The sequence below is a fragment of the Ursus arctos genome, unplaced genomic scaffold (assembly GCF_023065955.2).
Source record: "Ursus arctos isolate Adak ecotype North America unplaced genomic scaffold, UrsArc2.0 scaffold_9, whole genome shotgun sequence".
NCBI lineage: Eukaryota > Metazoa > Chordata > Mammalia > Carnivora > Ursidae > Ursus > Ursus arctos.
In genome coordinates this window covers 70,395,813-70,422,232 of record NW_026623111.1, presented here as the reverse complement: position 1 = coordinate 70,422,232, position 26,420 = coordinate 70,395,813, and the positions used below count along the sequence as shown (strand labels likewise).

The window sequence follows — 26,420 nt, the reverse complement described above, 5'->3', positions numbered from 1 at the left end:
ACCATTTTTTGCTTTATTGTATTGCTTTTGCTCCTTTGTCAAAAATCAGTTGGCTATATTTACATGGTTTTATTTCTAGGCTCTTTATTCTGTTCCATTGATTTGTTTGTCTGTTCTCTTGCACTTATCACAGTGTCTTGATTACTATAGCTTGATATAAAGTCTGAAAAGCAAGTAGTGTCAGACCTATGATTTTATACTTAAGTATCATCTTGGCTATTCAGGGCCTTTTGCCTCTCCACAAGACTTTAGAGTCTGTTAATGTCTGCACAATAACCTGCTGAGATTTTGATTAAGTTTGAATTGAACTATAGATCAAGTTAAGAACTGACATCTGTCAAGATGAACACAGAATTCACCTCCTTTTATTTGTTTTCTGCTTTTGTTCGTCAGAGCTTTGTAGTTTTCCTCATATAGATCTTGTTTATATTCCGTTAAATGTACACCTAAGTATTTCATCTTTGTTGGTGCTAATATAAATGTGTTTTAAATTTTAGATTGCATTTGTTCATTGCTCATATATATGAAAGTGATTGACTTGTGTTCATTAACACTGTATCCAAGAATCTTACAAAAATTAGGGTTTTTTTGGTCCTTGTTGATCCTTTACGATTTTCTACATAAACAATCAAATCATCTGTGAATGAAGATCGTTTTATTTCTTCTTTCCCAATCTGTATACCTCTTATTTCCTTTTATTATCTTATTGCACTGGCTAGGATTTCCAGTACGATGCTTGTCTTGTTCCTGGTCTTAGTAGGAAAGCTCTAGTTTCTTGCTATGAAATATGATGTTATCTAGGGGTTTTTTGTAAATATTCTTTATCAAGTTGAGGAAGTTCCCCTCTGTTTCTAGTTTACCAGAAGTTTTTTTTATCAGAAATAGATGTTGCATTTTGTCAAATGCTTTTTCTGTATCTATTGATATGATCATGTCATTTGTCTTTTTTATCCTGTCGATGTGATGGATTACTTTAATTAATTTTTGCATAATGAACCAACCTTGCATACCTGGCATGATTTCCACTTGGTTGTGAAGTATAATTCTTTTTATATGTTGTTGGATTTGATTTGTTAATATTTTGTTGAGAATTTTTGTAAAGCATACTTTTGTATATAGGAGCCATGGTTATTATCAGATAAGCTGTCCAACAGAATAATTACTTTATCAACATATTTTCTTTTTATCTTTTCATTTGTCATTACAAAACTCACAAATAACTGGAGTGAAAGATTGGAAGTAACTCTAGTGACTCATTCTAGTGACTCTAGTGACTCTAACTTCAATATGACTGAAGATGTTTAGCACACTGTTTTCTTAAGCCTAATAAAAAAAGTAATCTCATTCCTTTATAATATATTTTGGGCAACTATCCTTTAACAAATTGAGGAAATACCATAAGGATCAGTGTTATTTTATGATTTTTTTTGTTTGTGATGTTTGTGTATAAATTTTCAATCAATATACTTCAATTTAATAAATAACAATTATCTCAATCAAATGGCTTAGAAATTATAGAGTCCAATTGAAAAGCAAAAAAATTTAGTTTTCTTTATATAATGCCAAGTATTGTAACAGTAAAGGTGAGAAAATTATCTTCAAAACTCTCTCAAAGCTACTTTGCCCAGTAAGCAGCAATGGTCCAGAGTATGCGTTAATATCAGCTCTCAAATCACAATATGGTTCACCTGGCCATCGAGCTGACAAAGTCAATGTATCATGCACAACAGCAGTGTAGTTGACTATGACTAGTATAGTCTGACTATGAGTTCTTGCAATTCCTAGGCATTACTTTAGACCTTCTCCACTGTGCCTTGTGAAGTCATGAGAGATAAGATGGGATAGTTGTGGCCACTTCAGGTCATGGAAGCTATCAGCTCCGGTCTCTCTTCAGTTTACTGATCACATAGCTACTTGGTACCTACTTTGTAGCTATATGTTTTCAATTACAGTTTACTCAGCAATTAAATATTAATTACTAATTATAGATACTAATGAACAACTGACAGCAAATACAGGTGGTTGGTTTGATATGAAGCAACTTCATTAAAACCCCCATTTATATTTGAATCAGGATAAATTCTATGATTTAGCCCAATGTCCAATTCTCAGGTATTACTCAGGCAGAGAGGATAGATCCCCAGACCAACTGGCAAACATTTCTTTCAAATAGTCATTTTTAAAAATATGGGGTACAAGGAGTGGTAGATGAGTAGTGATAAGTAATATTCCCTTAAATACAAGCTGTTCTCACCTTGCAAATTTCCAGTATAGAAGAATTCCATCTATGACAGTTAGTTGAATGATACCAGTCCCTCACAACACAGTTCAAATTGTTACTACAGTACATAAACTGTGATTACATAAAGTACAACTTCTGCTTCTAGCTCTTCAGCCCACAAATTGCTACATAAATAACAGAAACTTATTATAATCCATGATCAAATTATATCACTTTTTTCAAAGTTTGCCAGTGATTGGTCATTGCATATCTGCTATTCAGCTCACACAGACGGCAAAGGCCATAGTTGTGTTGCTTCCTTGTCTCCCAGTGATAAAGCTGTGTGATAGTTTACAAAAATGCATAATTGAAAAAGGAAATTGGCCAAAAAAGATGAAAGCGCAGCAAAGAAATGAAGTGAAAATGCCAGAAGTAAAATTTGAATCAAAGAATGTTTTATTTACAGCAAATAGTTGACTTTGGGAATGGTAACACTGCTACTGCTCAGAAGACTCTGGATAGGTAGCCAGAGGAACTTATTCAAGTTGAAATAAGTAAATGAAAAAGGTTGTGATGAATAAGTTAAAGATGTTTCAGAAGAAGTGCTGCTGCAAAAGTAACTCACATTAAAGGAACTATCAGAGATCTAGCATGATGTTAAAAGTGCAAAGGGTAACATTTTGGAAACTGATTCAAACTTACAAAAGAGTATGACAATTCTCTAAGACTTAGGAAAGGTGCTCATGCCATATGAAGTTATACAATGAGAAGCATACAGCACTGTTTAAATTAATCTTGTTAAGTTTTTCACAAAGAAAACACTTTAATTCTCAATGTCTTAAATTACGATATACAAAGAAAAATTAATTTTGCTAGTTTTTCATTTCCCTACAAATTTATAAATGAGTAAGAGAATTTTTAATGTTTTGACAAAAAAATGTAAAGGTCATGGGACAATTGTAATTTTTACTATCAATTAATTGTTGTTTTCTTCGTTGATATTTAAGGCCACTTTCTACAGACAACTCAGCTTGTGCTTGGTCACTTTGCAATCCCATAGTACTTGCAAAGTGACCATTGACTGCAAAGTATGCATATATACACGAACACATTGACACATCGTATTACATATGTAAACTGTTATCCTGATATATATCCATGAAATATATTTCATAATTTAATAACTGCATGATTTCATTTGTATGAATTTATGATTAATGATTTGTTCTATTTTAAACTGCAAATCCCTTTACAAATATGTGTGAAGAATAATTATCTCTTACTATTTGGTATGTACTAAACACTTTTGAAATCTTTATGTGTATTTCCTTTGATTTTTCATGTTAACTGAATGATGTATATTTGATTAATATATGGTGAAGTAAAGATTTAAATCCAGGAAATCTAAATGTAGAGCCTACATTTTAAAAGTTTATTTTCATTTAATTTTTATTGTTGAAATATATTTAACGTACAATATTATATTAGCCTCAGTTGTAATAATGATTTGACAATTCTGTACATTGCTCAGTGCTCACCACTGTAAGTAAAGTAACCATCTGTTACCATATAATGTTATTACAGCAGTGCCTGGGTAGCTCAGTTAGTTAAGGGTCTGCCTTCAGCTCAGGTCATGATCCCAGGGTCCTGGGACCGAGCCCCATGTTGGGCTCCCTGCTCAGTGAAGAGCCTGCTTCTCTTTCTCCCTCTGCCCCTCCCCCCACTTGTGTGATCTCTCTCACTCTCTCAAATAAATAAATAAAATCTTTAAAAAAATGTTACTACAATATTATTGAGTATATTTCCTATGCTGTACTTTTCAGCTCTATGACTTATTTATTTTATAATTGGAAGGTCATACTTCTTAATCCCTTTCACCTATTTCACCCATCCCTCACCCGCCTCCCCTCTGGTAACCACCAGTTCTCTGTTTTTATGTTTCTGGGTATTTTTGTTTTTTTGTTTTGTTTTGCTTTGATTTTTAGATTCCACATATAAGTGAAATCATATGGTACTTGTCCTTTTTCATCTGACTTATTTCACTTAACATAATACCCTCTATTGTCCATCCATGTTGATACAAATGACAATATCTCATTTTTTTTATGTCTGAGTAATATTCCATGGTGTGTGTGTGTATACACACATACACACACACACACACATACCACATCTTCTTTATTCAGTCATCTATCATTGAACATTTATATTGCTTTCATATGTGGGCTATTGTAAATAATGCTACAATAAACATAGGGATACATATGTCTTTTTGAATTAAGTGTTTTCATTTTCTTCAGGTAAATTCTCAACAGTAGAATTACTGAATCATATGGTATTTGTATTTTTAATTTTCTGAAGAAGCTCCATACTGTTTTCCAAAGTAGTTACACCATTTTACATTACCAGCAACAGTGCATGGGAGTTCCTTCTTCTCTACATCCTCACCAACACTTATTTCTTTCTTTTTGATACCATTCTCACTGATGTGAGGTTGTATTTCATCGTGGTTTTGATTTGCACTTATGTGATGGTTAATAATGTTGAGTATCTTTTCATGTGTCTGTTGGCTATCTATATCTTCTTTGGAAAAATGACTATTCAGGTTCTCTACCTATTTTTAAATTGGATTATTTGTTGTTTTTGGTATTGAGTTCTGTAAGTTCTTTATATATTTTGGATATTAACCCCTTATCAAATATCTTAATTGCAAATAATTCTCTCCCATTCACTAAGTTGCCTTTAATTTTGTTGATTGCTTCCTTTGCTGTGAAAAATCTTTTTATTTTGGTATAGTCCCAATAGTTTATTTTTGCTTTTGTTTCCCTTACTTCAGGAGACATGTGTGTAAATATGTTGCTAAGGTCAATGTCCAGGAGATTACTGCCTATGTTTTGTTTTAGGAGTTTTATGGTTTCAGGTCTGACACTTAAGTCTTAACCAGTTTGCGTTAATTTTTGTGTGTGGTGTTAAGAAAGTGTTTCAGTTGCACTCTTTCCCATGTAGCTGTGCAGTTTTCTCATCACCACTTATTGAAGAGACTGTCTTCCCCATTATATTCATGCCTCCTTCATTGTAGGTTAATTGACCATGTAAGTGTGGGTTTATTTCTGGGCAAAACCCATATTCTTAACTACAATGTTATAGTTTATGTTTTATTTTTATCAGAGGTCCTTAAATATATTCAAATTGAAACTTCTTAACTATATTTAAATGGTTTTATTAAACATAGATACTTTTCTTGACTGTTTAGTAAAATGTAAATTTAAATATGATGCATCCAAATTTCACTTAATGCCTTATTTATGTTTTCATAAAAACATTTAGTGAACATTTTCAACCTTGTCTTGTATATTCACTTAGGTCATTTAATTGATCATATTATTGAAATCATGGATATGAGCTTCTAAATTTTAAATAAATTTGGAAATTGAAGCTGTCTAAGATCAGTGTTTTACAAATTCAATCCATGAATTATTAGAGTTAGATAATGAGGGTTATTAGAAAATGCAAATATCTGTACCTGATATTTCCCGACTATTTGAGGCTCTGACACAACAGTCAGCATTTTCAACCAGCAGCCCCACCTGACTGGTTCTGCTGCACTCTCCAGTTTTAGGACCCGGTTCTTACAGATTATTTAATTAATCCCATGTAGTCATCTTACTGTGGGGAACCTGAGATTCCCTTATGCTTTTTTTCCTTTGTTTTAAAGTGTTTACTTTATTTCTAACATGCTTATGAAGGCTTTTTAAAACAGTGCATTTTTAAACTAAGGATTAGTACCTAGTTTAATCTCCAAATATAGATTTAAATAATTTCTCAGTTTTGGGACACTCAGGTGACTCAGTCCTTAAGCATCTGCCTTCTGCTTGGGTCTGTCTTCCCAGGGTCCTGGGATTGAACCCGGCATTGCATCGGGCTCCCTGCTCAGCTGGGGGCCTGCTTCTCCCTCTCCCTCTGCCTGCTGCTTCCCCTACTTGTGCTCTCTCTCTGTCCAATAAATAAATTAAATCTTCAAAAAACATTTCTCAGTTTTTATGCCCTCATTTCCTTATATTCACCTATCTCTGGTAGAAATAGATTATTTGACTTACAGGGTAGTTTTCAAGTGAATTTCCAATCCGCTGTAGTTTTCTCCAAAAAAAATTTAATTAAAAAACTGGTGTAGAGGTGCCTGGGTGGCTCAGTTGATTCAGCAGCTGACTCTTTTTTTTTCTTTTTTTAAATAAAGATTTTATTTATTTGAGAGAAAGAGAGTGAGAGAGCACAAGTGAGGTGAAGGGCAGAGGGAAAAACAGACTCCCTGGGTCGATCCTGGGACTCCAGGATCATGACCTGAGCTGAAGGCAGGTGCTTAACTGACTGAGCCATCCAGGTCCCCCAAGAAGCATCTGACTCTTGATTTTGGCTTAGGTCATGATCTCAGGGTCTTGAGATTGAGCCCCATGTTGGGCTCTGCACTGGGCGTGGAACCTGCTTTCCTCTTTCCCTCTCCCCCTCCCCCAGCTCTCTCTCTCTCTCAAAAAAAAAAAAATAGTGTCACTTACACTGAAAAATCCAACATTAGAGAGCTCATGAATAAAATTAGTAAACTTAGTTTTAATATATATTAATGAACTATTTATATAAAAGCTGTATTCCTCATAAAGGTTTACTTGGCTTAGTGGAAAGGGTATAGGTTTAGGGTCATATGGACCTTAATGTACTTACAGCCAGTTATTCCCTGTATGGCTTTAGGCAAATCATTTAACTTTGAATTGCAATTTCTTCAGATATAAAGTGGGCATAATTCACCTGTATGAAATGAACCAAGCAAGATTAAAGTGCCTTTTACATAATAGGTGTTCAACGAATGTTAATTTCTTCTTTCTCTTCCCTTCTACTTGAGTTTCATGGGTTGAATAATCTCTCTGCTGTCCTATACTTTAGTATAGCTTCTGTAGTTCTGAACCCAGGATCATCTTCCCACCCAGCCCCAGTGTTATCTCACTTTTTTTTTTTTCCTCTGTAAGTTGATTATTGAAGAGACTGCCTTCCCTATTGTATAGGTTAATTGACTACTTAAGTGTGGGTTTATTACTGGGCAAAACCCATTATTGAAGGGGGACATAAGGGGATAAAAAGTCATTGGAAGGTGCAGCCACTGTGGAGAACGGTATGGAGGTCCCTCAAAAAGCTAAAAATAGATCTACCCTATGATCCAGCAATTGCACTACTGGATATTTACCCAAAGAATACGAAAACACTAATTCAAAGAGATACATGCACCGCAATGTTTATAGCAGCGTTTTCCAAAATAACCAAGATGTGGAGGCAGCCCCAGTATCCACTGATAGATGAATGGATAAAAAAGATGTGGTATATATTTTTAATGGAATATTATTCAGCCATAAAAAGAAAGAAACCTTGTCATTTGCAATGACATGGATGGAGCTAGAAAGTACAATGCTACGGGAAATAAGTCAATCAGAGAAAGACAAGTATCATATGATTTTTTACATGTACATGGAATTTAAGAAGCAAAATAAATGAGCAAAAGGAACAAAAAGAGTGAGAGCGAGAGAGAGAGAGACAGACAAACCAAGGAATAGACTCTTAACTATAGAGAACAATTTGATGGTTACCAGAGGGGAGGATTCAGGGGGATGGTTGAAATAAATGATGGGGATTAAGGAGGGCACTTGTCCTGATGAACACTGTCAATATATGGAAATGCTGAATTACCACATTGCACACCTGGAACTAATAATACTCTATGTTAACTAACTGGAATTAAAATAAAAACTTTAAAAAAAGTCATCATTGTGGGTTAAAATTTTAATTGGAAAGAACCTGTTAGTTTTGCTTTCTTCTGTTTGTTGTATGATTACTGGAATTCCTTGTTTCAGGTTTTTTGCTCCCTATTTATATTTTTCTATATGGGCTTCTAAAGATTGAGATTTTTTTATTAGTTGTATTTAAAGATAGCTAATCAGCAATATAAGGCCAGAGAGACTTATGTGTATGTTTTGAATTTGTTTTTATAGGCTCCAAAACCAAGGAAGGAGTGGTTCTTGGTGTGACAACAGGTAAGCTCCATGGGGCCTGTATCCAAGAATGATATTGAAAATATCTAGTAAGCATTACTCATTCAGAATGTAATTGTAAACAGCCACTGTGTTCATAGAGAAATATTCTAAGGGAACATCAGCTTTGTTTAATTTTAATTCTTTATTAAGTATTTTTTAAAAAGTAAATATTTATTATAGATAAATAAAACAATATATCCCACTATCAAGAATGATGCCTCTGAACTGACCAGATATGTTTAATTTGTGGTAGTATCACATTTAAATATTCTGAAACATTATGTTTTGGCAAACTGCTACCATAAATTACATATAAGAATTGCCAGTTTTCAAAGGATTAATGTCAAATTCTCTGTAGAGTATAATAAAACATTCTGACATTAAACTATACTCAGTATAACATTTCCTTGATGATTCAGAAAACATTTTAGGAAACACCCTTGGAATGATCAGTGAAGTATTTATTGTATTTATATCTATTTGGCATAATTTTACCAAGAATTTGAATAGGTCTGTGGGAGATTGCGATAAATTAATATCAAAAATGATGAAAATTGCGGATGGGGGGGGAGGAGGAGGAGTATGATAGGGACAGACAGAAAAAGGAAAGGAGAACCAAAATTTAATAATCTTTAGAGCCCACAGACTTGCCGTGATTCAGTTTCATGTTGTATGTATTCCAAGCTGCCTGACAGATGGGGTAAAACAGGATATATAATCAGAAACATAATTCATATGATCAGATAGGAGTAAACGTAATAGTGTCTCAGAAAAATACCATGTTCCTATTACTGAATTATAAAAATGGAAATGGAGAAAATCAAATGGGAGTATTAATACAGTTTTGTGGTTGATACCATAACCCTGGAGCCAGACTTCCTTGGTTCAAATTTCTGCTTACCACTTACGAGCTATGTGATTTTCTGCAGGATTCATAATCTTTTTGTGATTTAGTTTCCTCATCTGTAAAAGGATAAAGAGAATTAATGTACACAAGTACCTAGAGTAATGAAATTAAGTAGTGTGTATTATACAAGTGTTATTTATCATCACTTTATAGTGAGTCTGTCTTGAACAACATTTTTACAGCTAGTGGAGAAAAATATTTCAGATGACTATTGTATATATACCTTTGTTAATAAATGAGGGCACAAAATGAAAGGAGAACCCTTTGAAACTGATTCTGCTAGAAGCTAAATTAAAGTATGCTGCTTGTATTTGCTCTGCTGCAATCCAGTCAATATGTGATGCCCGGATCTAGGCAAGTAAATGAACTGCGTTGATTTCTAGGGACCGTCTGTAAATATGATGTTATTAAGCATGATTTTAATAAGACCCAGGTAGCAGACAGTTGGAGGCTGTACTATCTGAAGAGCCTCGCTAGATTAATGGTGTTCCATTTGAGAGTTGAAGAATCCATGTGGTTTAAAAAGCAGATAAGCTTGCGGCCAGATTTAGAGTCTGTGGTAAAAATTAAACAATACAAATAATATCATCATTGAATGAAGGCTATGGAGATGGGCTGCAAGGGTAACTCTTAACAAAGTCGGAGTTTTCATCTTCTCTGCAATGACATAAAGTAAATAGGAGTGTGTGTGTGTGTGTGTGTGTACGTACACTACTGAAGTTTGTACAATAAGGCAGCATTTTGTTTTCTGAAGAACAGTAGCCTGTCACCTTATGTTTCCCTGGTTTAATAATATTAAGAAACTTTGCATATCATGTCTTTTTTAGCATATTGAAGAATCTGAGATATTCCATAGTAAAGAAATTTTCATAATATAGTTGAATCCAGGGCTTCTTAAATTTGTTTGACCTTATTTCAATAGTTACTAGGATTGAGTGAAACCGGTGTCCAGAGAACACTATGGAAAATGCCACTAAGCAGCAAGACCATGATGATTTTGATGTGGGTAATATTTACAGCCATTGAACCAATCAACTATCCTGGCAAGAGCCAAGTATCAAAAATGTCATAAGTAGCCTGACTATGAGAAATGAAATGGGATAAATCTGCAATAAATACCATCTTTCTCCCGTATCAGGCAATGAGTAGGATTATTGAATATAAAATTCTAAATTCCAAGAATAAGGATAAATAAGTTTAAGATAGGGGCGCCTGGGTGGCACAGCGGTTAAGTGTCTGCCTTCAGCTCAGGGCGTGATCCCGGCATTATGGGATCGAGCCCCACATCAGGCTCCTCCACTATGAGCCTGCTTCTTCCTCTCCCACTCCCCCTGCTGTGTTCCCTCTCTCGCTGGCTGTCTCTATCTCTGTTAAATAAATAAATAAAATCTTTTAAAAAAAAATAAGTTTAAGATAATTACCTCCATGGTTAAGGAGAAGAATTGATTATTATACTTGGTCTAAAATGTTTATATTGGCTATATAAATATAGGTACTAAATAAATGTTATTATTGTAATTAGTCTTAAAACAGGGAAGTGAGAAACTATTATACAGTATATAACATTATCAGCTGATGTCAAAAGAAAAATTTCCTCAAGATTCATCCCATTACTTATTTTTCAGAAATACAGACTTTAGTAACTTAGTTAGGCCAGGAGTTTTCTACCTAAAAAATTCCAAGAAAAAGAATTTCTCCCAGTTAGATAATCTCATGATAAAATCTAAAAATCTGCCTTACACCCTCGCTATTTGATCTCAGTTCATTATTGTTGCAGTTGTCAACTTAATGCATTATGTTATAGAAAAATATGAGAGTGTATTGAATCTGGATGTACTGAATGACATGTCTTTGAAGCCACTTTAAAAAATAGATGTTGATAAAAGCTTACTTAATTTTTTTCCTCATGAAAGTATGGTTTAAAGAATTTCCTATTATTGCAGATTTTCTGAGTTTTGATTCTTATAAACAGAAATTTGTTACATGATAATGAGCACAACTAATTTCAACATGTTATAATTTATCAAAATGTTTTATAATATAAATTTATTTTCCTTAGATATAGAATTTGTACAATTCAAAGCTAGATCTTCTTAATTTTATGGTTGTGTTTAATATCAAAGGTTAGATTTACTGTATCTATTTGAAAAGTTGGTGCCACATTTTCTTAAATTTTTTTTTATTTAAAGCCAGATTAAATCTAATTACTAAAGTTAATGAATAAATTACAGAATACACAAAATTCCTTTTTAATGCATTCAAAATTATTTATTGAGAATCTGCTGTGAAATAATATAAAGAAAAATAACAGGATTTCTGATTTTAATGAATTCCAAATAGGCTGGTGGGGGTGGAGAGACACACTGGGAAATGAATAATTCTGGCACAATGTTAAAAGTTCCATAGCAGAGATATATCTAAAATTTTATGAGATCACTGGAGGAGAAACAGGAACTTGTTGGGAGGAAAGGTTTTTAATATGGAATATGACATTTGAAATGGGTTTTAACAGCAGCTTGAATTTGCTGAGTAAACAGATAGGGAGATATCTGAGAAGGATCAAAGCTTCTGACCAGACAGAGCTGTATGAATAAAATTGCGAAAGACTGGCATATTTGGGGGAGATCATAAAATACTATGTTCTCATATAATACTCATATAATACTATGATTAGTTGGGAGGAAAGTATCCCTTTCGATCCTAGTTTTGTGGTCTTTTCCTTTAAAAATGAGTCTCATTTATTAGATTAAAAATGTTACCAATTTGAATGTGTCTTATTTCCTTTTCTTTTGTCACCCTTTTGTTTGGCATGTCAGTGAACAGAGAAATAGTGTAAAAGGCCTTAACAGGGGGGCAAAGGAGCTCAAGGTGACTGGATAATTTGCTAGGTGAACAAGTCCCACAGGAATCTTTTAAAATGCGTCTATCATTGCTACGTGTACACTCTGTCGTTTCGTAATGTAACTAATTTACTCTTAACGATGAGTAACCTGATGAAGTTATGATGAAGGACAAAGTGTATTTTACTGTGAAGTTTATGTGCATCAAATTATATTAATGTGTATACATATATAAGGAACGTCTAGATATTATAAAAATAACCTTTCGTGGCTGGTAGAAAAATCACGAATCTGTAAAAAGATCAAAATTTATTCTTGTCTTTGAGATATTGTAACAAGAAAATGTTCATTTTTCAAGTAAAATTTTCTATTCATGTTCTTGGAAAAGAAAAACAAAATGACAAGTTAGAGCCCATAATTCACAATTTTTAAAGGATCAACATTCTGAAAGTGTTTAAAAACATGAGATCTGAGCTTCTCACTGGCATTTAAATTGAACTTTGCATTGGGAATAGCCATGACTTGCTAGGAGGCACCAGCTGTATCCCCAAAGGTGGCAACTCTTCCTGACTTTAGACTCTAGGGTCACTTCTGCTTCCCCACATTGCCCAGAACTGAAGAATAAGCACCTGTCCTTACCACCTTACTTCCACGACCTGCTATCAAAATCCAGTTGCTTTGTCCACATTATTCAATCGTTGGCCTTCTGCAAGGGGTGACACGCGATCTGTACGATAATCGTGTGACTAGCTTTTAACAGTTGCCAATTTAATACCTGACAGTGGAGCTCATCCAATTCCTCGGACTGGGGATTATCTGGAGAGGATGTATGTAAGTGCAAAGCATACCCCCCCCCCAAAAGTGTCTCTATTTGCTTAGGAGAGGGCCCGAGGAAAAATATCACTCAAAAACCCAAATTCCTGAAATCTGGAGAAAAAGGAGTTTGTGAGGCAAAAAGGAAAGAAGGTATAGTTGGACATAAGAGATGCAAGATGTAGGTTTTATGGGTATAAATGTCATAAGGTTTAGATGAAGAGCAGTTGTTTTATTTCTCTATTGACCTTCAGATTATTAAAAGAGCAGAAGCTCTCGTCTTTTGTTTTTTCATAGAACTCTTCATTTAATTGAAACAAACTTTTTTATTAGAGTTTCCTTTATTTGGCAATTGCATGGAGGTAATATAGAAAGATTAATTCAGCAATTATATCAGATATAGTCTTGGAGAATTTTTGATATGAGATTAAGTCTGCTTCTAAATCTAATCCCAAACTATTTACACTGTCTTCTCTAAAATTTTAACTTATTAAAAATCTACTGAATCACCATATTGTATTTTGTTTTGTGAAAAGAAATTATAAGTTTGCTCAACAAACTTCATTTTCATACTTAATGCCTAGCTCTTTTGTTACCATTAAAATTGGTGAAAATCAACCTTTTTATTAAAAATTGTGTTTCAACCACTTGAAGTTTGATAAAAGGATCAAAGTTTCTTCATAACCGTCCCTTACTCTATTGTTCATTTTTTTGGCTTTTTAAGTTTTAATTTTAATTCCAGTTTGTAAACATCCAGTGTCGTATTAGTATGAGGTGTACAATATAGTGATTCAATAATTCCATCTGTCACCTGGTGTTCACCACAGGTGCACTACTTAATCCCCATCACCTATTGAACCCCTCCATCCCCCCTCCTCTCTGATAACCATTAGTTTATTTCTCTGTAATTAAGAGTCTGTTTCTTCATTTGTCTCTCTCTCTCTCTTTTCTTTCCCTTGGCTTGTTTGTTTTGTTTCTTAAATTTCACATATGAAAAAAAACCCAAAAAATAAATTCCACATATGAGTAAAATCATATATTTGTCTTTCTCTGACTTATTTCACTTAACATTACACTCTCTAGCTCCATCCATGTTGTTGCAAATGCCAAGATTTCATTCTTTTTGGTGACTGAATAATATTCCATCATATATGTATATATATATTAATTACATCTTCTTTATCCATTCATCAATCACTCGGGCTGCTTCCATTTCTTGGCTATTGTAAATAATGCTGCTATTAACATCAGGGTGCGTGTATCCCTTTGAATTCTTTTTTTTTTTTTTGGTATTTGTTTTTGTATACTTAGGGTAAATATTCAGTAGTGTGATTGCTGGATCATAGGGTAGTTCTATTTTTAACTTTCTGAGGGACCTCCATACTGTTTTCCACAGTATCTGTACCAGTTTGCATTCCCACCAACAGTGCATGTGTGTTCCTTTTATTCCATATTCTCACCAACACTTGTTCCTTGTGTTGTTGATTTTAGCCAGTCTGACAGGGTGAGGTGATGTCTCATTGTAGTTTTGATTCTCATTTCCCTGATGGTAAGTGATGATGAACATCTTTTCATATGTCTGTTGCCCTTTGGATGTCTTCTTTGGCGAGATGTCTGTTCATGTCTTCTGCCCATGTTTCAATGGTATTATTTGGTTTTTGGGTGTTAAGGTCTATAAGTTCTTTATATATTTTGGACACTAACCCTTTATTGGATAGGTCATTTGCAAATATCTTCTCCCACTCTGTAGGTTGCCTTTTAGTTTTGTTGATTGTTTCCTTTGCTGTGCAGAAGCTTTTTATTTTGATCTAGTCCTAATAGTTTATTTTTGGTTTTATTTCTCTTGCCTCAAGAGACAAATCTAGAAAAAAGTTGCTATGGCCAATGTCAAAGAAATTATTGCCTGTGTTCTCTTCTAGGATTTTTATGGTTTCAGGTCTCACATTCAAGTCTTTAAACCATTTTACTTTATTTTTGTGAATGGTGTAAGAAAGTGGTCTAGTTTCATTCTTTTGCACGTAGTTATCCAGTTTTCCCCACAGCATTTGTTGAAGAGACTGTCTTTTTCACCCTGGATATTCTTTCCTGCTTTGTCAAAGATTAGTTGAGCATATAGTTGTGGATTTATTTTTGGGCTTTCTATTCGGTTCTACTGACCTGTGTGTCTATTTTCTGTTTTGATCACTACAGCTTTGTAATATAACTTGAAGTCCGGAACTGTGATGCCTCCAGCTTTATCTTTTCTTTTTCAAGGTTGTTCTGGCTATTTGAAGTCTCTTTCAAATTAGAATTGTTTGCCCTAGTTCTGTGAAAACTGCTGTTGGTATTTTGATAGGGATTGCATCAAATGTGGAGATTGTTTTGGGTAGTACAGGCATTTTAACAATATTCGTTTTTCCAGGCCATAAGCATGGAATGTCTTGCCATTTTCTTGTGTTGTCTTCAGTTTCCTTCATCAGTGTTTTATAGTTTTCAGAGCACAGATCTTCCACCTCTTTAGTTACATTTATTCCTACATATCTTATTGTTTCTGGTGCAATTGTAAATGAGATTGTTTTCTTAATTTCTCTCTCTGCTGCTTCATTATTGGTGTATAGAAATGCAACAGGTTTCTGTAGATTGATTTTGTATCTTGTAACTATCGAATTTGTTTATCATTTCTAGTAGTTTTTTGTGGAGTCTTTAAAGTTTTCTATATATAATATCATGTCATCTGTATCATGTTCATTTCTGATGGTAACATGAGCACCTATGTGTTGTGTGACTCAGAAGGTGTGGTGAAAATGAACATGCTGGGTGAGATTAAAGAATTGACATTGGAAATGAAGTAAAGAAATAAATACCTGATACACAATAGCTGCATCTGTAATTATTGCCTTCTCTAAAGTTTCCTTAATAAAATCTTAACCAAACCTTAGTTGCTCAAAGATTCTATTTGTGATCATTACACTTGAAGCGTGTTTTAATATCTGCATGATGACAGCAACATATCTTAGGAAAGATTTAATGTTTGTCTAAATCATACTCACTTAAATATCTCTGAGGCTTTTATTTCTTCTGACACTACAGTTATTTATAGTATGTGCAAGGACAGGTCTTTAGAAGTTGACAGCTAGTGGAAGTGAAATTATTTTCAGTCCCTGTTGTTCCACTGTCCCTTAATCTGTTGTTGTTCTGGATTTATCCCAGTGGCTGAGAAGACCAAAGAGCAAGTGACCAATGTTGGTGAGGCGGTGGTGACTGGGGTGACGGCAGTAGCACAGAAGACAGTGGAGGGAGCAGGGAGCATCGCAGCTGCCACTGGCTTTGGCAAAAAGGATCAGTTGGGCAAGGTATGGTTGCATACATTTTGTTACATTTATAAAGTCTCGGGATCACAGCGCATTTTCATGGAAGGCACTAGGCAGGATTAAGGTGCTTCCTTGGGGGAGGGTTGACTGACACTCTTCTCAAAAAAAACGACTACTTTTATGTGTATATTCTTTTTGGAGGTGTAACCCAGATAAATGCTATGAAAATAGTACAGTAATTGTGATTGTTTCATTTTCTGGAAGAAAGTTAATGAAATGAACAATGTAATAAATACCAAGAGAACAGTGACATTTCAGAAAGAATGGGTGCTTTCATGTTAGCTATGAATCTTGCAATCTCTCTTTGTTGGAATATAACAAATGCTTTGTGCCCAGCTGACAAATTGTCAAACTGAAGATTTTTTGCTTGGTTTCTTTATAATGACATCATCTCTTACTAGATGGCCTAGTTGCTTATCACATAGCAGTTCATTTGCAGATATATGTGTGTGGAGACTGAGAGTCAAATTGCATACCAACCAGAGATCGTGGTTTTGGGGTGATTTTAAAATTCTCAGAAGAACTTTGACTGCATTTTTGACAAATATGAAACTCTAGTAGGATTACACTAAAGATATCATGACTTTCATTTAAAACAGGTAAGTGATAAAAAATGAGGTGTCAGCTGGCAGATGAAATTTCATAGATTTTGTGACCACACAGCAGAGATTTTTGCTATTTCCTTGGCACCATGGCCTCCTTGCTATTCCTTGAACAAATCAAGTACTCCTTTGCCCTGGTGCTTCCCTCTGTCTGGAAAGCTCTTCCCCAGGTTATATACTGGGCTCACTCCCTCATCTCCTCAGGTCTTTGTTAAATGATATATTCTCAATGAGGCCTACCCTGACCTATTTGAGATTAGAACCATCCTCCTCACCTTTGATGTTCCCAGTCTCCCTACTCTTTACTTTTTCCTTTTTTACATGTATTACCCTTAAGAATCATAAATGACTTACTTTTAAAAAAGAGTTCATTTATTTATGTGTTTGAGAGAGAGAGAGAGAACGTGCGTGTGTGCGAGCATAAGTGGGAGTGGGGCAGAGGGAAAAGGAGAGAGAGAATCTCAAGCAGACTCCACACTAAGCATGGAGCCCAATGTGGGGCTCAATCTCAAGACCCTGAGATCATGCCCTAGCCTAAATCAAGAGTGTGGATGCTTAACTGACTGAGCCACCCACGTGCCCCCAACTTACTTACTTTTTCTATATGTTGTTTATTATTTTATTTGTACCCTCCTAAAATATAAGCCCCATGAGGGTGGAATGTATTTATTTTATTCACTGATAGTTTGCAGGTGTCTAGAAGAGTGCCTGACACATGGTGGATAATTAGAAATATTTATTAAGAAGGGAAGGTAAGAATAAATTAAGTAAATAAGCAGAGTAACTTTTATTTCTGTGTCTAATAATTATATGCATTGCATAGCAACTGTGGCTATTCAATTAACTGAAAGTTATAATCAAAATGGTTTTCAAATAGATACTTTGAAAACAATATAAGAAAGTAGCCTTATTTGCTGACAGACTACTCTGGGTTGTTTCCACTCCACGTAATTCTATGTAGCAGGCCTGCCTTGATTGATCATTAAAACACTGATAATAAAAAGGCAGGACTAAAAGCCTGTGACATGGTGAGATTTATCACATGTATTTATATCATCTGGGCAATTGATGCTACTTATGGAAAATCTGGGTTGGGCTTCTAGTGTAGTTCTCCAGCTAACACTTAAGTGTATGGTTAGTGACAGTAGTATTCCTTTGTGTAGATTATGCTCTTCAAAAGATCTTATTACTTATGCTAATAATTATACAAATTTCTACTTTCTGTCTGAATTTATAATGATAGCCTTATTACATTTTAAAAATTAGGAGGGACCTCAGCTATTAGTACAGAGGTAATTAACATGTTTAATGTCCCAAGGCCTTCTGTCAATCACATAGAAGCTATGGACTCTCTTCTCAGAAATACACATGATAAAGAACTTAGGGGGATCTTGGAAGTCCATCAACAGACAAAGCCCATGATTTAGACCAATCCTCTGATTGTACAGTTAAGGAAAATAGAATCTACAGAGGGGAAGTGAGCAGTCCAAGGTCACATGGCCAATTGTAACTGACTGGATACTGGTACTGCTTTTCCATCCACTATGTCAGTTCCCCAACCACTTCCTCAAAACCTACCTTCCTTTTGAGTTTTCATAAACTGAATTACGGACAACCAGATTTAACTGGAAAAATTCTGTGCTTCAGAATATTAAGAAACCAGGGAAACATGTACCATTCCCTTCTCATCCCTTTTTAAAGCACACCATGTAAATTACAAATAAGGCATGAATTGCTTCATTTCTTATAATTTTTTTTTTACTTTTCTAAAAATATTGCTATTTATTATAATACTTTAAAGCAGAAATCTAGGCAGTATGACAAAATTAACCATTTGGAGATATTTCTCTTACGGGTATTTACAAGTTCTTTCAAATTTTTAATATGAAAATAAAGCCATAAAATCCAGAAATTGCAGCATAGTTATAGAAAAAACCACATTAAACTGAGAGTTTAAATGGCTGATTTTCATACCTGCTCTGTCACCAACAGGCTGGATGACCTTTTGAGGATCTCCTAAGACTCTTTCTCATATAATGAGAAACTATACCAGAAAATTGTTAAAGCCTAATTTAGCAACAATGTTCTGAGTTTTTATTATAACTCAAGGAGGATGCTAATAATCTTTTCATTGTGGCCATATCTATGAAATGCCGAAAATGCTAGAGAGTTTAGATAAAATCTTTCAATTTGTTCATTATGAGATTTGAAGTAATGTAATTTCATCATTCCAACTCTGATCAAAATGATTCTGGTAAATGGAAATAAGCAGATTTTTGTTGTTTTAACCACTTGTTAATGACTCCATTGACGTACTCATTCTTCATTCATGAAATAATGTTTGCTTACTATGTGTCCAAAACTTTGCTAGATATCGTGATTACAATGATGATAAAACCATACATGGTTTTTCTCTTCATTGAGCTTACAGTCTAGTGACAAAGATTAATAATAATCATCTAATTACCACACAATAGGTATGCAGTTCTAAGCTGTGAAATGCTATGGGGTACATAATGCCAAGAATATCCCAGCTAGTATGGGGTCGGGATATGGGGGAGCATTACAAAGGCTTCCCTGAGGAAGTGATGTCTGCATTGAGATCTAGAAAAATGACTGGCAATTAATAAACAAGTGGGAGTTGGAAGAGAAACTTTGCAGGCGAAAGTAACAACATGAAGAAACCTCATGTGGTAGGAGAGGGACCTTGGCAAGTCAAAGAGGACTGCAGCTGCAGGCACAGAAAATAAGGTAGAAGAAGCTGGAGAAATATGCAGGGGTCACATCCTGGTTGGCCATGTTGAGAATGTTGGTCTTTATTCTAAGAATGAAGGAACCTATTAAAATTTTAAGCAAGGATTTCAGGTTATAATTTTGCATCTTGAAAAGATTTCTCTGTTCGCCAGGCAGGAAAGAGATTAAAGGGAGGGAAGAGTGGAAACCAGGGATCAGTTAGTGGGCTGTGATGGAAAGAGGAGATGACTGCATATTCTAAGGTGTAGGTGGGGGAAAAGAAAGAAATGGATTAATTTAAAGACTATGTAGGAGGTAATATCAACAAGATTTGGTGGTGCATTTCATAAGGCTTGGGGGAAAAGAGATGTGGTTAGCAGGACTACTGGGTGTTAGCTCGTTGAAGTGGATTAATGGCTGTGCCATTCTCTTGGCAGTTGGTGCCTCTCTTAAATATCAGCAACGCTTTAAAAGGAGTGGCTACATTGATGTTTAGCCCTCATGCCCTTTGAAGATATTTGGCTCATTACTCCCTGATTGATAGTGGAACAAATCTTTTTCTTCTTTCCTCCTTCCCTTTCTCCTTTTCCCCCTCCCTTTCTCCTTTCCTTCCTTCTTTCCTTTCCTCTTTTATTTCTTTCCTCCCTTTGGTGTTTTCTTTTCTTTCTGTTTTTTTTTTTTTTTTTTTTTTTAAACCAAGGGCTCTAATAGCTCATTTTGATTCTTGTGTTTTTATTTGCTAAATTCGTCTCTTTGGGAATGTTTGCTTTGGTGTACTCTATCTCCTTTTGATGTTAACAGAGAGAGATGATGACAGATACCTAAGTATTTTTTTAAAATTTGAATTTCATATGAATGAAGCTATCCTTACTAATAATTTCTAATTATAAGACATTAGATTAAAGGACAAATGGGATGTCTTGAATTTTAAGATTTGCTTTATCAAATATTATTAGCTCCTCTACTGAATACATTAGAATAATGCATCTACTGATCTATATTTTTACCTGTGTGCACACAAGAGGTTATCAGCTATATAATTCATTTCCCAAAACTCATTCATTTGATTGGCATAGTAAAAACAGGCTGCAAATGCATTGGCAGAAATACTCAAGTTTTAAGTTCAAACAGTGGTATTATATAGATGAAATTTGTTTCCTACTTTTTTTTTTTTTTACATTTTATTCACATTTTTTGCTTTTAGTGTGCTCACAGAAAAGTAGAACACCTTAAGCAGGAGTTTAATAGCAATTTTGTAAGTGGAGTTACATTCCGTCTCTAAGTCAAATTGGTCAAAGCTTCTCCAGTATTTACAAAACATGATAGACAAGATGCTACACAAAACCATTGAATCTGAAGATTTTTTCCTTTATTCTCAATTGCTTCCCACTTCTATTAAGAACAAATTATCTGCTTGTACCGAGACTACTATAACCAAGTGTAATGAGCAAGAGTTGCTCTGTAGTACATGTATGTCTGCAATATACAGCTGGTCACAAGATTTGCTCCATCCCAAACCCCTCAACAGTGCTTTGCATGTGGTTACTGCTCAAATAAATCCTTGATGAACAAATGAGCATTTCTTTAATGCTATCTGGAATGCCCTAGAAGAGTTGGATCCTCAGTGTCCCTGAGGTCTATACTTTTGTATTTTTTTAAATTATTATTTATAGAGAGTGAAAGCTCTACATATACTGTAGAGCCACTGCCTGACAAATAGTATAGCAGTAAGCTTCATCATCACATCCCATTTAGTCACAGACCTACCTACGTGGAAATTAGTAAGTTTCATGCAAGAAACAAGCTTGAAATATTTATAGCCTCAGATATGTGAAATATTCAAGTTCATCTGTTTTTTTCTTCAGAATTAGTGAAGTTCCTTAACAGTGCCATTTTGAGAAAATTAGATCAAATTATAAGAAATTTTTTACTATCCCCAGCATAGTTATCCAGAAAATATTGATTTCAAAGCGGTAGAAGCACACATACTCTGTGCTCCTGCCTTCACTCATAAGAGGATAGCTAACCACGTGTGTGCTAGAGGAGTAAAACAAAGCAGGAGGGCGACATTTTTTGGTAACATTTAAGCATCCTTCTCCTTACTTCCTTTGACTTACCAGAGCGATCATGTTTAGCTTGATGCAGACTTATTTTTAAACACTTGAGTGTTATTGACCTTCTAATTAAATAATCAGATGATGGGGGCACCTGGGTGGCTCAGTGGTTAAGCATCTGCCTTCGGCTCAGGGCGTGATCCCGGCGTTATGGGATCGAGCCCCGCATCAGGCTCCTCCGCTGAGAGCCTGCTTCTTCCTCTCCCACTCCCCCTGCTTGTGTTCCCTCTCTCACTGGCTGTCTCTATCTCTGTCGAATAAATAAATAAAATCTTTAAAAAAATAAAATAAAAATAAATAATCAGATGATGGATGTTGACATAAGTTAACTCATTTATGCCGATTTCACAAATAAGCCAGAGGTTACAGGCAATCTTTCAGATTTCTTTGAAGAAGCATACACGTATCATAGGTGTACTCTTAATACTGAATTGTTTATAACAAGGTAACAAGAGATGTCAAGATTAGTGAAATACTCTGATTTATAGTACATTCTCCTCAAATGTTTAATAATGATAGATCTAATATATTCTCTCAAATAATTAGAAATTTGAGTCTTGCTTTTGTGCTTGACCTCTGAAGATAACCAGCGTGACTGTTAGTTCTATTTAAACCTAAACCAAAAGCTCTGTGGCACAGATAGTTGCCTGGTTTGTACTTGTGTTGGGAGTGGCCCATACTATTAATAGCATTGTAATCTTAGGTAAAATCATGTCGTAATTAAAGAAAAAACCTAATTGACCTGATTTATTTGTTTTTAACGTGTATTATATAATCAGTAACATTTTAGAATGTGGTAGGTAAAAATCAATATTTTATGCTCATATGAAAGTCTAATATTACATAAAGTCTCTCTACTTGGAAACACATCTATTATGATGGGCTTTTTTTGTATCTAATATTTCACTAGGTTCAGGATAGATGAATCATGATTCTTAATGACCCTTAATCTTGTAAGGTTGTAAATGTGGAAGTGTACTGTAATTATATATGAAGTTGTAAGAAACTTAGGCTTATGATTATGTTTTCATTAAAATTCAATATGATTCAGTTATTTAATGGGTACTTTATATGTACTGGACATTTGGTTGGGCACTCTGAGGAATACAGAGGTGAATAACATGCATGACTCCTGCCTTCAAGAAACGTGGTCTAGACACAGCAACTGACATATTTATTCCTGGGAAAAAGGAGCATCTCTACTCTTTGAGAATATGTATGTATTTGTAACAAATATATATCCATCATAGGAAAAAAATACTTTTTGTTAGGAAAGAGAGAGACCTATACGCTCAATAAATATTATACTTTAAATTTTGGTTTTGTCAGCAGATTATGAAATTACTTCACACACATGGAGATAACAGCTGCAATATTTTAGCTGTTCAGACAGAAACATAAAAATATTTCCACCTGAGTCCTAGCACCAGTAGTTAATAATGTGTAAGCATTATAACCCCACAATATATACATGACTACAAATCTAATTTTAGTTTTCAAAGAACCAATTGTGATAGTAGCTTTGTTTGTTAGAAAATGTATTATAGGAAGAATGTGATAGAACTGCTTCAAGGCACACCAGCAAACAGCTTTAACTCATATTTGTGAAATTGGCTTATTCCTTCATAAATGCTTAATATGAATTAGAATTCTACTGAATTCAATGTGAGAGCCATGACCATACTTTTATGAGCCAGTCTTCCCTGTGCAGGGGGCTAATATCTATTGCTAATGTCCCTTCACATGCAAAGAGATCATGATATTTTTGATAGTTTCATGAACCAGGTATTACTATATATAGAATGATTTCAAACTTAGGTGTTTTCATTTTAAACCTCTGTTACTATCTGAGCCATATTTCTACCTTATAATTCGATGGAAAACCTGGAAAAAGAATATTAATATGTTTAGGTGACAGGAATAAGGGGAATAGATGTTTGTTTATTATGACATACAATAGTCATTTCCCAAACTTTGTTGATAACCAGCTTTTCTGTTCCTAAAAAGTAATTTTAGTTTTTGCACTTCAAATACAGGCTTTTATTTTTCCAATTTTTAGGGAGTTATTTGGTGGTGTTGTTTGCTTTATCAAGAGAAAATAGATATTCAAAATACACAAAAATCTAAGACAAAATATGTTTACTTGAATTCAAAGGAACAGAAAAAAGGTAAATGAGATGCCAATTGTGTTTTGCATGCAAATACATAATTATGGAACTAGATTTGAATGATACATCTCATCAACCCAATTGTTCCATGATAAGGATAGAAAATAAGTAATTTGTCAACTGAAATAGGAGGTAATTCCTTTATAAGGAATTTTATCAAAACTTTGCAAAACATTTAAATATTTAAGTTATAATTAAAATATTCCTCTTTATTAGGTGATTCTGGAATCACTAAACAGTTATTCTGAAAATTCTCAAAGTAGTATTTAATTTTTAATGAGACTATAGTATACATTAATACAAGGAACACCAAGCCAGAAATTGTTTGTTAAATAAACAATTGAATGAATGAATAAAAAAGTTTTTTAAAAAGGAATATATATTTTATCTTCCTGATTAGAGGTGGAAACTCTCTTACTCTTTTGTATTCCTCACACTAACAAAATAAAATAAATATATTTACAACTCAATTCATAAGAATAAATTCAGTTGGCAGCTTTGTGAATTGTGAAGAATAATGTGAACTTTTAATTTAAGAATTTTAGAATTTAAGGATAGAATTTAACTGGCTGGCTGACAAGCCATAATAGCAAATCATGTCCAATTCACATATATATACACTTTATCCTATTTGATTGTTGGAAATCTTAGAGTGGAGAATTGCCCTTTCAATATTTCTATTTCATGCCACAAGAGTTTTCTGAGCATGTATATACCATTTTGTCTTAAGGGTCCAGTTTTTGGTCAATAGATTGTGTATTACTTGCTATCTAGTAAAACCAGAGAAGGCACATGCTCTTACCAATGTCACTGAGTTTGGGGATTAATACAGTTGTCATGCAAAGCATACAGTGGCATTAAAAATACCGCATCTTCAGTTTTTAACATTATGATGTATGTAAAGTAGGTACCTTTAAAAATAATCTCATCTAAATAACTAATAACTGCTTGAAGTAATAATCTTTTTATGGTGTTCTTCCTGCAAAGGAAAAGCTAACACATGTGAGTTTAAAACAAAAGCAGTTCACATGTTTTCTAACTAAAGATGCTCTATATCTGTTCTTTGACTCATCATGACGGCCAGCTGGCCTTTATCTTTATACTGGGTTCCTGGTTTATCTACATCATTTGATTTGGTCATTTGTGTAGGAAAAGCATGGTTTAGTATGCAGGGCATGAGCTTTAAGTCAGGGGACGTGGAATTGTTCTTGTCTCTCTCTGTCTGCTGGATGATGTCACTCACCCCTCTAAGCACGTATTTTCTCAGCTGTGAAATAAAAGTGTTGGATTAAATGAGTTTGGAATGTTTTGAGTATGTTTAATGGCTTGAATTTTAGGCCAGTTTGTTCAATTATGCATTGCCAGACCTCTGGCAACTCATTTAACCTTTCTAAACCAAAGCTACTCGAGTGTCTATAACTGACCAGCCACTGCACAGTCAGTGTGAATGAAACGAGATCATGCAGACAAAAGATAAACAATCAATTGTGAAATATTATACAGTGAGGACATTTTGTTAAGAAGAACCTGCGTTTTCACTGAATTGTGTTAGAGATATGATTATAGGTCTTGTTCATGTAAGTAAATTGTAAACACAGAAAGTGGAAAAACCATTCAATAAACATCCTACTTTATTTAGCTAAATAAAATGAGGTCACGCTACTATTATTTTTCCTTTGATTTCCCCAGTGTGGTTCTATTGAATATTATACACATGTAATTAGAAAGAAATAATTTTGGGAAACATTGGAGTAAATAAAGTTAAAAAATTTCTCTTTTAAACAGAAGAAAATCCCAGAGTCCTAATATCTTGTTAGGAATAGAGTTGCTGTCTTTTCTAACATCTTAATGTCAAACCCATGGAGGGTAGGTCTGGGTGTTTAGTGGAGGTCAGGTTTAAGATGACCCAGGCTGACTAAAACTGTCCCCGCTCACTCTTTTTGTCCTTTTCTTGATAAGGCTGGTGTTTGGGTCCTGGGTTAGAAATGTTTAGAGATTATCAGGACTCGGCATTTCATATCTAAATCCTATTCTTTTATAGCCATTTTCTGTAAGATCTCTTAGACAAGGCCAAAGAGTCCTTCATTCACATGAAGCTTTTGTACCAAATCCAGATGAAGCTACCTTCTGACCTGGGTAGAGACAGGTGTAAGAATTGGCCATGTTATCTTGGCCCCTTTCCTTATACTCAAAGGCAGGATGGGGCACCTGGGTGGCTCAGTCAGTTAAGCATCTGCCTTTGACTCAGGTCATGATCCTGGAGTCCTGGGATCAAGTCCCGCATTGGGCTCCCAGCTCAGCAGGAAGTCTGCTCCTCCCCCTGCTCATGTTCTTTCTCTCTCCCTCACTCACTCTCTCTCTCTGAAATAAATAAAATCTTAAAAAAAAAAAAAAAGGGCAGGAAAGCCCATTGAAGGGAAGGAGGTCAGAGAGTTTTCCTTAAGCTAATTTACTATGCCAGAACTTTCTAGAAGGGGAGCAATTCCAGAGGTGGTACAATCCCAAGCTTATCTGATTTCGACACCTTCATGACAAGCACTAAGGCTTAGTTTATAATCTTTAAGGCCTTGCATTTAATCTTATTTTAGTTATTTCCAGGGT

General features: G+C 34.5%; 1 protein-coding gene across 4 annotated transcripts in view; it reads left to right on the top strand.

Annotated features, from left to right (window-relative positions):
• SNCA (synuclein alpha) overlaps window positions 1-26,420 on the top strand; it is a 160,866-nt gene that overhangs the window by 5,276 nt on the left and 129,170 nt on the right. For all 4 annotated transcript variants that reach the window (XM_026509722.4, XM_044388082.3, XM_057309748.1 and 1 more), the window contains exons 3-4: window positions 8,251-8,292; window positions 16,042-16,184. In XM_026509722.4, the coding sequence (XP_026365507.2) occupies window positions 8,251-8,292; window positions 16,042-16,184 (185 nt within the window). The remainder of the gene's footprint in view (window positions 1-8,250; window positions 8,293-16,041; window positions 16,185-26,420) is intronic.